This window comes from Channa argus, chromosome 18 (assembly GCF_033026475.1).
Source record: "Channa argus isolate prfri chromosome 18, Channa argus male v1.0, whole genome shotgun sequence".
In the NCBI taxonomy this organism is placed as follows: Eukaryota; Metazoa; Chordata; class Actinopteri; order Anabantiformes; family Channidae; genus Channa; species Channa argus.
Window position 1 is genome coordinate 21,619,821 of NC_090214.1, and position 14,660 is coordinate 21,634,480.

At 39.8% G+C, this 14,660-nt stretch overlaps 1 protein-coding gene across 2 annotated transcripts in view; it reads left to right on the forward strand.

Moving 5' to 3' along the window:
- Positions 1–14,660, forward strand: part of LOC137104152 (LIM/homeobox protein LMX-1.2-like) — a 46,473-nt gene that overhangs the window by 717 nt on the left and 31,096 nt on the right. For both annotated transcript variants that reach the window (XM_067485036.1, XM_067485035.1), the window contains exons 2-3: positions 6–6,974; positions 8,328–8,514. In XM_067485036.1, coding sequence (XP_067341137.1) covers positions 6,908–6,974; positions 8,328–8,514 — 254 coding nt within the window. In that variant the 5' untranslated portion in view covers positions 6–6,907. The remainder of the gene's footprint in view (positions 1–5; positions 6,975–8,327; positions 8,515–14,660) is intronic.

Consider the following 14,660-nt stretch of genomic DNA (forward strand, 5'->3'; position numbering starts at 1 on the left):
CACAGGCCACCTCGGCCCCTGCTACTTTCCGGGTCTCTGTTCCTGCCTCTTGATGCAGCGCCAATGTGGCCTCAGCACCTAGACCTGCTTCAGCTCTTGCTTCGGTCCTGATTACAGGCCTGGAGTCAACCGACCAGTCTACGCCTGAGCCAGTCCTTGCCCAAATGGGCTCTGAGCCACAGATCACTAACACTGCCAGATCTACGACACAGCCAGGTAGATTTTGCGGGTCCTGCCTACCAGCTCCCCCAGACCTCAAGCTTCCAATCATGAACCTCTTTCCAATATCCCACTAGGAACTGACTCACCATCTAAACCTGTCTCGGACTCTAAACAGCAAGAATAATACCCTGTTATCAGTTACTAGTAAGCTTTTAGAGACCATCGAGACTTCAAGATGCTGGCAGGTTTTAGCACTTTCAGGAGCAAAGTTGGACACTCTCTCCGCTCATGTTCTTGCCTCATGTTCGGTTGAGGTCCTATCTGTCCCTGAGTCTTTTTCTGGATTTCCTGTTTCGGCATGTATTTCTGGTTTGGCCGTCCCATCTGCTCCTGTTCCTGCATCCAATTCGGACGACACCCTGGTCCTGTCTCCAAGCTGGCTGATGCCTGTCCTGGCCTTGGTCCTTTCTCCAAGTTGGCCGACCTCAAACCTGTCCCTGGGCCTTCCCACTAGTCGGCTGTCATCCCGCCTGTTGCTGTTACCAAGCTGGCCAACGTTTCTCCTGGTCCTGAGCTGGTCGCCTGTTTCCCAGCTGACTGGCGCAGCAGCAGTCCCTGTTCCTGTGTAAGCCGACATCCTGCTTGTTCCTGTTTCTGCTTCTGGGTCGGCTGACATTCCTTCTGACGCTGTAACTGATCCTTAATTGCCTGGCATTATGTGTGGTTCCTCATCTGTCTCTGGGTTGGCCAACACCTCGCCTGCTCTTGTGCCGGTCTCTGAGTCAGTCTTCTACCCTTGCCTCTCGTCCTGGTCCTGAGACGGCTGTAACTTGTACAGCTCCTGACACCCCACATTCTCGGCTCCCTGGAGGTTCCTCCCGCCACCCAACCTCCACCACTGTGTTTGTTTGTCTTGCAGCCTAGTCTTTAGTTCAGGTCAGATCTGTCCTCCCTCCCAGAGTGATTTTTAATTAGCTTTTCTCTATACCTTGTGGTGTTCAATAAACCTTTTATTTAGTCACTGTCTTTCAACTCTCATAAAAGTAAACTCTCATCAATAAAAGTATTGGCATGGACTGTAAAAAATCTACAGGCAAAATCAGGCAAACTTTTCAACATTTCAGTCCAAGGGGATGAAATCTTGTTGGAGGATGTCGGAGAGAGTGAGCCACAAGAGCCTCTGTGCCACCACCACGTTTGCCATGCCCCTACCAAAAGAGACTGCTGCGCAATGCGACATGCAGAGAATGTAGTCAGTTGTCCTTTTCACTAGTGCACATAGTGAGTTTCTCTGCGCCCCCTGCACTCCAAGCTCGGCAAGACACATCACCTGGTAAGTCTGGATCCTGGTGACGGAGCTCAATGTGCGCTGGAGTTAGCCTGAGTTTTTGAGCTGTGCAGAGGAAAATCTGCAGGGCTTGTACGGGAGAAGAACGGGACCAGACACCCCATTAGTTTGTGAAGGTGCCAGGTAAGGAGCCAAGGAAGGTTCCAATAGTGGCGGGTTAACTAGTCCAGCTTTCTCGGCTCTATCCAAATCTACATACTGCCCGTAACCAATCTCCTCCAGCCCCACCAAAAAATCCATCTGCTCTACACAGCTAAGAGCAGCGACATGGGATGGAAAATCCTCATCAGCAGACACTAGTGAAGCTGGTTCAGCTGACCTAGAGAAGATGGGGTCCTGCTGAGCAACCAAGGACTTTCCTGGGACCTTTTCCATAAATGTGACCTGCCTTTCCAGGGTTGAATGCCAGATCTGGTGACAAAGTGCGCATAACTCTGGCTCGCCCAACGTTCTCCTAACGTGGAGAATACCTAGACTGATGGTGCAGACCTTGTGCTAGTCTTTCTGATGCAGAGAGAAGCCACAACCCTGAGGACAGGAGCAGTTAGTGGACGACTTCTTCACCATGTTAGCAGTGATGCTCATAATGGTAATGGCGCTTAGCACAGCTTAACAACAACTAACACACTCGGGACACTGCTAGAATGAGAAAGGGTGCTTCAAATCATTACTCCGTCCATCGCTAATACCAACAGGAACAGTTAAGCTCATTTTGACGAGTGAAGAGAGACCTAACTAGCAGTAGCTATTCAACTTGAAAGCATAACGTGTTCTTAGTGAGGTGAAAAGCATAATAACTGAGGGGACAACTGTGGTGACAGAGGCACATAGGCAATACCACAGGTTGCCAGACTTATGGTATGAATAAAGCTGTCTTCAGTAAGGTATACTGATTTTAAAGACAGACAAGGGAGAAATGATCTGTCAAAAACTATGATGGCTCATGCAGGAGTAATTGTAAATTATTTTTACCAAGGAGGTGGACTATGTTATTAAGTAAATTCCACAAGTAGATTTTTTTCAGTGCAGAGACAATCAGAGAACACAGGCCAGTACAAGCCTCTTGGTGTGGTTGATAATTACTTTTTGACTTTGCATGTGTTGAAGATTCTGACAGAGAAGTGATGTTGGTTCATCTTGTGTGTTTTTTACTGTGTAGTTTACTCTCAAACTGGAGTCAATTAGCTTTCTGGCAAACATGTGGCTTCTGTTGCCACTGCCACCCTGAGCTTTATGAGGTGGAATTACCAACAGTGAACACTGATCAAACATCTGTAACTGGTTCAGTACACCACCAACAAAGCGTGAAGAAGAAAAAGAACTTGTCATATGTTCCCCGCATTGGTAGGAAAGATTAAAAAAATAATTTAATGGGGGAAAAGTTTGCTGCAAATTGTGTGAAATATCAAGTGTTCTCCTGTTCCATAAAAGGGAAATGCACACATACATTCAGTATAAGCATTGTTTCTCAGCCCTCCTTACATGTGTGTACAGTAGATGATCTCCTATTGCATGGACTGTAGTGTGACTATGATGTTAGAATTATAAATGCTTTAATTAACATGTAATTAAGATGATGATATTAACAAACAGGAGCTGATAATTGTTGGAGCCCTGACTTGTTTTCACATAAATGCACAGGCAGACAGGACTGAGGGCAGCACAGACAGACAGGACTGAGGGCAGCACAGACAGGCTGTGAGGTGTTGAACGCTGGTCCAGAGGTTCGCAGCACAGTAAAGAAACACAAGGATGATGTTCTTCTGACATCATGCCTGGTGTAGAAAAATTATCATAAGGACAACGTCTTAGAGCTATTTTGCAGGTTGTAGAAACTATGTACATAGCAAATTTGACAAACCATTATCATTTCACCACTTTCCAAAAGATCACCAACTAAGGAGTCAGTGGACAGTGACAATTCAAAATACATTTTAATGTGAAACAACACATTTGTCCAATAAATAGTTCATTAGCTAATGTGAGCATTTAATCAGCTCTTACCTAACCTACCTACCTAATACCAAACAAAGCACAGTAATGACTGGGACACATGCAGCAGAAGGGAAGTTATTAAATGAGCAGGGTAGTTAGCTAAAGATATTAAATCAACTCCTCAGGTAAATTAGGTAAGTGAAGCATGTAGAAGTGATAGGTAAAGGTGTAGGTCTACACAGTAGTGTAGGGGTAAAGACGGCAACATGACCATGACTCAAAACCCCCTTTAAACCTACAGGCCAATCCAAACGTATTGGTGCAGCACTTTTCTTTCCTAAAGACAATCGAGTTTAGAAAAATTCTGAGAGGCTTCAGGCATATTCATTTTTGGTATCAGATGACACATTTTAAATTTTAAATGAACAGAAGTAGAAGCACATGTGACTGTGCTGATACTTAGACTAGCACCACCACATCAGGAAAAACATTTTGTGGATGTTCTCATGAACCAAATCATACAAGCTCATCTGTAAAGCAGGTTGGAGGTGGTGTCATGGCTGCTTCTGAAATGGGCTCACTGATCTTTATTGGTAATATAACCCATGATGGTAGCTGTGGAATTAATTCAGAGGAGGACAAAACATGTCTGCAAATGTACAGAGAAATGCATCAAAACAAATTATACAAGCAAAGATTTCAAAAGATCTGACTTGGTTTCATAAAAAACCTCCAACCCTCTGAAAACTCCTGTTGCCTGTTAATAGTACAGCAGTGTGTGGAATATACTAACTAACCAGAATACTTTGTGTTGGTGAGACCACTGCTTTATGACTGCCGGCTAATTTTCCACAACTTTTTCCAACTGCTCTGATACATAACACACATTGTGAAACAGTGTTTGAATGTTTGCCAGCTGCCTATTTCCTTACACAGTTTTACAGTTTTGTTCCACAAAACCTGCTTCTGAAAAAAAAATCACAGACATGATACAAGTCAAAGTGTGGGGCACATGTTATCAGTCTTCAGTGGGCATTGACACGCTTTCATCCTTATGTTACATTACATTTAAAGGCAGGAACAGTATTTGATGGTTAAGATCAAACCTCCTCTATTCTTTGCATCAGTTTTTTTCTGTTTTATACAACAGCTGCTGGCAGAATGGGCGGCTAGGAAGCAGTGTTAATATGATTTCTCTAAAAAATGTTGTCGCATGGCAACATGCTGTAGAAAGCACTTACCATGTGCTGTTATCTCGTCCCTGATTCTACTTGAAATTTGAACGGACTGCCGATGGCCTTCCTGAAATTAAGGTAATACCATTTACAATTAGATAAGTAGAACATAGACTGTAATAAAAAAAAGCGGTTGATTGTTATACGTTTAAGTGATCACATATAAATCTCACTTTGACATTTCTATGTTAACTGTTATGAAAGGAGCATCATCTTAGAGTAAGAGCTGCTGTGGGTTTTATCCGGTTATGTTGTGATTAACACAGCTGAGGTCAACCAGGTGACACCTAGATAAAGAGACGTGATGACAAGTTGATGGGTGAAAAAAGTGTGTCTTTTAGAGAAAATCAAGGGGCTCAGTTAGTAGAGTGGCTGCCTACCGACCATAGGTTCGCGCCCCGAGTTCACAGAACTTGGGGAGGGTTGCATCAGGAAGGGCATCCGGCGTAAAACAACAGAAAGATCAGCCAAAAGGACGTGTGTGTGTGTGTGTGTGTGTGCGTGTGTGTGTGTGAGTCTTAAGTTAGTTAGGGCTTTTGGACCTTTTGGCGAAGTGACATTTTGCTGGTTATGGTTTGCATTATGTCAGTGAAACTCCTAACAACACTTCCTAACACATGGCAGTGAGGTTGTGGATCTGGTCCATCTGACCTTGTGTTTTAATTTTTGTTTCTTAAATACAGCATACATGAATTCATCAATATCATAACATATTTTTTAAATGATCAGGGATATTATTACCACATTTACTAATACCCTTTAATTACTTCTTACAGGATTTTATTACAGTGTTTTTACATAACTTAATTTCTACTATCTAATATCAATAAGTAGGCTATAATATGTCATAGTAATGTTAGGTTTAATTAAGTTACTAGTCTGTGCAATAAAACCCATAGAACTGGATGGATCATAACCTGATGAACAATTTCAACAAATAAACTTTTATTTAAATAATTTATTACCGGCTTCTCTAACAAATTCTAGTTATCCAGCATAGGAATAGTAATAGTTCCCTGTGTGTTGAAAAGGCTTTTATTCTGCCACCTCCATGTTTTATTAAAAGTGGTTGAAGGACAGGTCTAACAGTATAATGTGTCACTTAGTCCTCCAACTTGGTTTATTGAACCTGAGCCATTTGCATCTTTTAATAAAATAAATGAATAAAAACCACTTCATGCTCCACACATCATGACCATCTCCATCTACAAGCACACAGCTGATGGACAGTGCTTTTTATTGTGCTGCAGCGGACATCAGGACATCAGTCCTGAGACATCATCAGTAGCGGTTTATCTGAAACTGTCAACTATGCCCTCGGTTTACAATAAGATGATGTCAAATTGCTGTTATTAAAAATTATGAATTGATGTTACGTTTCTTAATATGATGTTCACATTAAAAACAGTTTTATGTTATTGTAACCCACAAAATGGTATTTTTTTAATGAATAAGACAATAAGACTCACGTTTCCCTTCAGATTAAAAATGTATTTAACTACAAAATCAAAAATATTGCTCATTAATTTTCAGGCACTAATAATACATTTAAAATCTGTTAAATTATTCTTTTGGAAAACAATCATTTACATGGTTGAATTTTTGTATTGGGGCAGGGACCCATCTGAGATGTAATTTAGATATTTATTTGTTAGTCATTATGTGACCCCCAAAGTTCGTTTGTGTTTAACTTGTTGTATAATCTTAAGAGGTCAAACGTGGACAGCACAACACTATGGAACAATATTTAAAGGAGGAATCGCGGAATCAGGGTTCAACACGTATTCGAAGAAGCGTCGTGGTCCCTATGTGGGACCACATTGGATGCTGCTACATGAAACTGGTGTGTGCGGACTTCAGATCAGAGCCTCTTTAAGGAGCCTAAATGGACTCACTGTGCTCGTGGAGTGGAGGCGGACCCATCCAGACCAATACCGCTTCAGAGCAGTGGGGAAAGTGCTCCGCCGAGGACGGGGGGAGGGCTCCTGTCTGTGCCCTCCTTTTCTGAGAGAGACTCGGGCTTAGGATAGCACATCAAGTTCAGGACTGGCGCACGTTTGGATTTACATCAGCTGATGCTCTTTCGTGACGGAAAACCTGCGAAGATTTTAAGTTGATAATCAAGCTCAGTGGTTTGTGCCGCTTCTCATAGTTGTAGGGATTTGAGAGTTGAAGCAGACCAGGAGCGCGTCCGCCAACAGTCACTACAATCTGTGACTCCCTAAAGATGCTGAACGACATTAAATTAGAGGATCGCCTGCGGACTGATGCCAGCTCTCTGGATGTTATGATCGGTGAGGCAATGAGGGTTTATTCTCTTTGTGCTGACAGAGCCTGAGGTATGAGGCCATTTTCCTGGAACCCGGTTTGTGATCGGTCTGAGCAGACCTGGGCAGTTTGTCAGTTTTCAAGGGTGTGGACTTCATTTTTCTTTCCACCAAACATTGCTCAAAATCTCTTTGTTCGTTTGATTTAATGTGGTATCTTCTAGGTCTATTAATTTTCACAATTTCTTATTATAATGCTGAATTTATTCAATTTAAGGATGTATTTCATCAACAAATGTCAAAATTAAAATATTGCCTTCAGTTTTTAAAACACCTTTTACAATATAAAAGAAGTAATCTGACAATTTATCAATAATGAGAAAAAAACTGGCAGTGGCATCGTGTCAGTATCAGTTTTAGGTTCGCTCCTGTAGCAGGCCTCCTTACATTTCTGCTTGTTATTATTCGTTGTTTTTAATTATAGTTTTGTCGTCGGTTGTCATTAAATATTTATAAAATGAACTACATTCTGTTTTTTCTTCAAAAAATAGGCTACGGAATTCAAACCCATGATGAAGGTCATCTGTTTAATTTTTCTGTTCTTTTAATGTGTAAGCTTGTATGAAGCTACAGCAATATCATGGATTCCAGCAGGTCAGGACAAAAAGTCTCAGGCTACAATCTGTAACGATATCGTCTCTGCTCGTCACCACGTTTGGGAAAAAAAAATTGATCACATAAGTACATTTCAAATTCAGATCCAGCAGCCTATTGTTAGTTTTATTTGGAAGAGTACGTTTAGCCAAAAGTATTATGGTAATAATCTACAGTAATAATGTACAGGACATGTACAGTAATAATAAAAATATAATAACTGCAGTATATGCAGTAAACAATAATTATTTTCTATATTTTTTTTCCTTTCAGATATATATGAAAGAAAAAAATATAGAAAATAATTATATATATATACATATATTCTTACAGGATATATACATATATACATCGGAAGATATGTTTTTAAGTATAGCCCTACGTCAAAGCAGAAAAGGACGGAAAAAATTGTATTTTTATTTGTTCTGGTTTGAAGAGCTGCCTCTGAAATTTATGTCCAGCTTCAAAACAGTGAAGATAAGTGGAACGTCTTCACTAAAGTGACTTTGTAATATGTATTTCAATGTATCGCTTATAGAAGTGGCTGCTTTGACAACTTTAGCGCAGAACGCGCGCTCAGCCGCGCACGTGTGCTGAATGCAGTCGGGTCTCTGGCTCGCGGTGTCCTCGGTGTTTATTCCTCAGGTCTCAGTCAAGTCCTCTTCTGCTTTGATATCAGCCGAGCAGGCAGAGCCTCTGACACTGTTTCCCTCCTCTGTCTGTCAGGCGGGAACTGTCCCCAGCACGCCGTGTGTGAGGGCTGCACGCGGATCATCTCAGACCGCTTTCTGATGCGGGTCAACGGTGCGTCCTGGCACGAGGCGTGCCTGCAGTGCGCCGCGTGCCAGCAGCCGCTCACCGCCACCTGCTACTTGAGAGACTCCAAACTGTACTGCAGGAGCGACTACCAGCAGTAAGAGCTGTTTTTCTACTTGTCAGCAATTGCTGGGGAGACGCGGAGAACTGCTGGGGGCGGGACGACATTTCTACACGCTGCTCATTTCTAAAAAACATATCGCCTTGTGTAAGGTTTTGTTTTCAAGGCCTTGTGAAAGATGATCATCTCGGTTAAAATGTAAAGCAGCATTTTTCCTTTTCACCTACACCTAAAAAAACGATTTCCTCTCATCCATAACGCTGTGCTGATCAATACACCATCACAATTTAGTTATTGAAAACAAAACGTAGCATTCTAGGAATAAGCTTAAAATTTCAGTTAAAAATCGAATAAATTTTAACCTCATTTTAACCATTTTCGCGCACCGTTGGCCAAATGGTCAAAAATATGACTAATACTTTCAGGCATTTATTATATATGTGGATAGACATGTTGTACTTTTTAGGCATGTATTTTTCAAATGAAATAACTAATTATACAACAGGTTATAATATTGTAAGTAATAAAAAAAATTCTCTGTATCCTCATAAAAGTGCTGTTGAATAGGGTTAGATTAGTTCTCATAGAGCATTGGTGAATTATATAGATGTTACGGCCAAGGAGATTGAAAGAGAGTTGATTTGGTTGTTATAAAATTTGAGCTATAAAAGGTCACTGATATCTAATGCTCTAATCAGCAATTAGGAGGCTGCATTAATATGATTATGTTTTAAATTTATTCTAAAATAAAAGCTCGTAGACACAAATGTGTTTGCTTTCATACATTTTTTTGCAAATCAAAGTTGTTTACTGTCATACTGGTGCAGAACCACCTATTTGGAAAAAAAACATGAAATGTAATAAGTATGGAATAGTGAAAACAAATTAAAACTGATATAAATCAATACAGAAAACTGGATAAAGCTGAAACAAAACGTTTCAAAACGTAAATGCAATAAAACGAATTGTAATAGAATAAATAATTGCTATAAAATTGTATTGTTGCTGTTACAACTGTAATTCAAAAGCTGGAATAAGTTTTAAGATTGGACCTTAAAAGACAACTTTCAGCTGCATGCTCTCACATTTACAACAACAAGTACAAAATAACCAGGCATGTGATGCTGCATCATGCAAAATAACATCTGAAAAGAAAAGAAAGCATTTAAAGGCACACGTGGGTGTGTTCTGTTCTTCTGGCTCTGGTCTGTGCTCCAGGTGGCAGAGTTTAAAATCAACTATAAATAATTTATCATTTTTTCAGGTTGATCCATGAGAACAGCATTTTAATTGTAATGTCCTTGGGATATTAGTGCATCCATCCTTGTTGCTCAGAGTGAGAAATGGGTTGAGATTTGTGATTTAATATAGGCAACAAAAAGCAGATTTGGCAACAAAGCTCTATACTTAAAGTGTAGTTCTGAGTCAGATTTCTGGCAATGTGCACAGAAAACTATCGAAAGTGCACAGTAATTCGTAGAGAGATCAAGTCAAGTTATATTTGGGCGTATTTACGTGTTGTTTAATATCAGCCCCAATTTCAATATAGTCGTTAAATACAGAATTTTATTTGCCTTGAATTTGTGCAAAAAACTTTAGAGAATTCCTCTAAAAGAAAGGGGAGAGATACAGACAAAGTTTTAAGGCCCATATTTCTTTTCTTCAGACCATAGCACAGCAGTTCCCTCACCTTTCTTTTCCTCTGTGCAGGAATGCCAATGTTCTGCCAATGTTTCCAGGGCATAGTACAGCAGAGGCATCCATCACCATAGTGAACAATAATCAATAAATATTTGTTGAATTACATTAATAATAACCAATTTTGCTGATATCCAGACTTCTCCTGCTATATAGTTTCAGGAGCTACAGATAGCAGCTCTATACTGATACAAACAAGATTTTTTCAAAGGTCTTGATTTCATGTAAAGCAGTCATGGTTTAATTTGAAAAGTTATAAAAAGAAATCCAAGAACCATGAACAACTAAAAATTGCTGTAAACTGTGCCAAGCTTAAAGAATCACAGATTTGACATATCATTGATTTTGGAATTGGAAGCATTTTGTAGGAGATGTGTATGAAAAGGGTCTTTAAAAAAGCTGTGTTTTTTGGGACTATGTTAAAAACACAAATGTGTGCAAATATTATGCTGCAGACTGCATACATTGTTACACAATAGCATGTGTAACAAAAGAGCTTGTTAGTTAAAGGTAAGAAAAAAAATACAAAAGGTATGAAGAAGACAACAGGAGTGTGTTGCTCACAGCAGTAACACTGATTACCAACCTTTAAGTAACAACGGTAAATGTTCTGCACTTACATAGCGCTTTTCTACCTATTGGCACTCAAAGCACTTTACACTGCTTCTAATTCACCCATTCACACTCACAATCACACACACATTCATACACCGATGGTGGAGCTGCTATGCAGCTGTCCAACACTCACCAGGAGCAACTAAGTTGGGGTTCAGTGTCTTGCTCAAGGACACTTCAATATGTGACTGGAGGAGCTGGGAATTGAACCAACAACTGTGATATTGGTGGACAACTTTCTACCTTCCTGCACCACAGTCTATGTGAATGTGATGTCTTTGATGTGGTTGTGGTTTAACAGTGCTGTGTTGCTGGGTGGCCTGGTCTGTTGTACTGATTGTTGTTTTTAGAGACAGCATGGACAGTATGTTGAAAGCGGGTAATCTGACTGTCACATCATGTCTCTGCTGGGTTTCTCTGTGAGCTGCTCTGCTTTCTTAAAGAGCCTTTGTCCAGTCCTGGGACTTTTAAACTCTCACTGCCATGGCCTCTGTGGTACTGATGAATGTTGGTGGTCTGGTTAGTAAAATGGGCAACATGCATCTCCACTGCAGAGACATCCTGACTTAAACCTTTGGCAAAATCTTGGCAATGTGACAGGGATTCTTAAACCTTTAGGGCTTTTCTGATTTGGTGATATTTCTTTTTTTTTCATAGCATCTACAAAAGAAAATTGTTTCTGATTTAATAAAAGGTGTAATAAGTTTAAGATTGCACTGTTTAACCTTAGGCAGATAATTAATGCATTTTTCATTTTGGGGGATTCCACTCAATATGTCTTTTATTAGACACAAAAACCAAGTAAAAAAAAATGTTTTGAGTGGAGACCTACAGAAAGGACCTACCAGAGGATCTCAGCCTGCCATCGCAGGGCACAAACTGTCAGAAGCATAGGTTTTAAAGGTGGTAATTAAAATATTCAAACCTATTCTAAAATGATGTCAACATGATAAAAGTTCAACTTTTTCCAGCAGCAACACAAGCAGCATCTGCATGAATTGCATGTAGCTGGAAAGCGTAACAGAGTAATTTAGATTTGAATGACTCACGAATGACTCATCCAAATAGGTGTGAAGTAATAGGTTGGACATGGCAAAGCAGTTCGGAGGATGTAATGAAATTAGACTTTTCAGGTTTTAAATCCTTGTTGTGTTTCTCAAGACAGCTGTGACACATTGGTATTGATGGTCAGACAGCACAGGGCATCAGCTCAGACATTAAAATGTCTTTAAACAATACAGGCCAGGCATGGATGTTGACTAAATTCTCTCAGAAATGTTTATTCTTTTGATATGTATCTGAATACAATATAACAGACTCATGCTGTTATTACTTCATTAAACTAATGCACCCTTTAAATTTTATTTGAAAGGCAGGAAATCTGTAATACTTATTTTATGTAACAATAACTATTTAGGTGTCTTCTTCCTTCTTTAGAACTGTCTACTATTATCGTATTATATTGTGTGGACTATGTGTGGTCATTGCCCTTCTCTGTAAGTCATCCATTATTCATCACTAAATAGGGAGCTTTTGGGATATGTCACTGTAAAAGTGAGCAGGTTTATTTTATTAGAAGTCAGAGTACTCGGTGTGTTCAGCATTAATCAAAGCAGAGACCCCTGTGAGTGAGGATCCACAAGTAAATTCTGGTTCCAGACACAGCAGGCTGTCCTGGACTCTAAACACTTTATTCCTCTGGGAGCAGGAGGCAAAGAAAAGAGGAGGGTTAACAAAGTCAACCCAAAGAAGCAGCACACTTAGCAGCAGGGGCTCCTTAAAGCCCTGTTCTATTTTGATACCACAGCTGATCAACTGCCAAGTGCAGCACTAGAAAAACAAACCTTCATGAAAACTTTGCAGATTGGGTTTCATCGCCTCTCCAGACCCTTGTCCCACTAAACACTCCTCCCACAGTTTCCACCACCATCTAAATACAATGATTTATGCTACTGGTCCTCTGACCCCACCTTGACTTCAAACAGAGGCAACATCAAACACTCGTAGACATGAAACCAGGGAGCTGTGGAGGGAGACTTTTCAGCTTTCAGAGTGGCAATACAACTATTCTCTAAAGAAATGAATACAGTGTGCTGTATGAGGCAAACACACATTACTCTGACTTCTTTATTATAGGATTGACAGGGTAAAGTAAATAATACACATCTCTATTGTCAGCAAAAAAGATGCATATCTGTTAGATTTATCTTAGGTATAGCCATAGTTTATTCTTAAATATTCACTTTAAATATTCCGGTGTATGTCATTTGCAAGAAAAAGTAATTTTCCTGAAATCTGGGTTTCTTCAGTAGTGATGTTCTGCCACTCTTTTCCTCCTGCTCGTTTTAATTTTAAACTTGCAAAAATGTAATAGCCATTTTCTTTTTATATTATTTTGCCTAAATAACAGTGAAAATGAAAAAAAAAAAAACAATTTAAGATTATATATGATGCTTAAATTATACTGTAAAGAACAGAGATTATGTTGGATGCATTTTATTGCTCTTCAGGACTCTAACATTACGTGCAGCCAGCTTCCTGCTGTTTTATTACACAGTATTAGGTGTTCGAGTCATTAAGGAAGTGATCTGTGTTTTTTCCCACTGACATCAGAACAACTTGGCATTCCTCTACCACACTGGGAAAGACTCTGAAAATTGAGAGAGCCACAAATCACTGAGGGGCCACTAACAGTCCCTGATAAATGCCCATCCTGCTGAGGAAATACGGAAGAGTCTGCATTTGAATATTGATGCCGTGCAATTAATCATCGGTTTATACCACAGCATAGCTCATTGAAAATATCTCAGTTCTGCCAATAGAATTATTCAAGATTCCTGATTTTTTTATTGTGATTTTACACATGGTATTTATAAAATACACAGTCTGAAGCTAAATGACGTTTCTCACTAGCTGTGCACACAATGAAAAAATAACAACCAAAAAACTAGTAGCAATTTAATGGAAATTTAAAAGGAGAGAACTGAACACACAGTAGTTTAAAATGGCAGTGATTCCAGATTTTAACATTGACCCTGTTTGAGCAGCAGCCTTCTCATGGATGGGGTCAAGATGAGAGAGTGTGTGTGTGTGAATCTAACCGCCTGTTCAGGATACAATGTCTTTGGATAAAAAAGCGCCTGCTAAATGACTAAATGTCTTGAAAAAGTATTAATACCCCTTGAAATTTTCCTTAGTTACATGTTACAATCAAGACCTTTTTCATGTTACAACCACAAATATATTGGGATTCCATGTGATAGACCAACATTAAGTGGCAGATTATTGTGAAGTGAAAGGAAAATAATAATTGGTTTTAAATTTTTAAAAATAAATAAATATGTGAAAAGTGAAACGTGTGCATTTGTATTCAGCCCCCCGAGTCAACTTTGTAGAACCACCTTTTATTGCATTGCTGCAAGTCTTTTGGGGTTTGTCTCTACCATCTTTGCACATCTACAGGGTGAAATTGTTGCCCATTATTCTTTGCAAACTAGCTGAAGCTCAGTCAGATTGGATGGAGAATCTCTGAACAGCAATTTTCATTGTCACAGATTCTCAATTAGATGTAGGTTTGGACTTTGACTGGGTCATTCTAATACATGAATATGCTTTGGTCTAAATCTGGCTGTTGTATTATGGTTATTGTCCTATTGGAAGCTGAAGCTCCTCCCCAGTCTCAAGTCTTTTGCAGACTCTAACAGGTTTTCTTCTAAGATTGTCTCGTATTTGGCTCCATCCATCTTCCCATCATCTCTGACCAGCTTCCCTGTCCCTGCTGAAGAAAAGCATCCCCACAACATGACGCTGCCACCACCATGTTTCACGGTGGGGATGGTGTGTTCAGGGTGATGTGCAGTGTTAGGTTT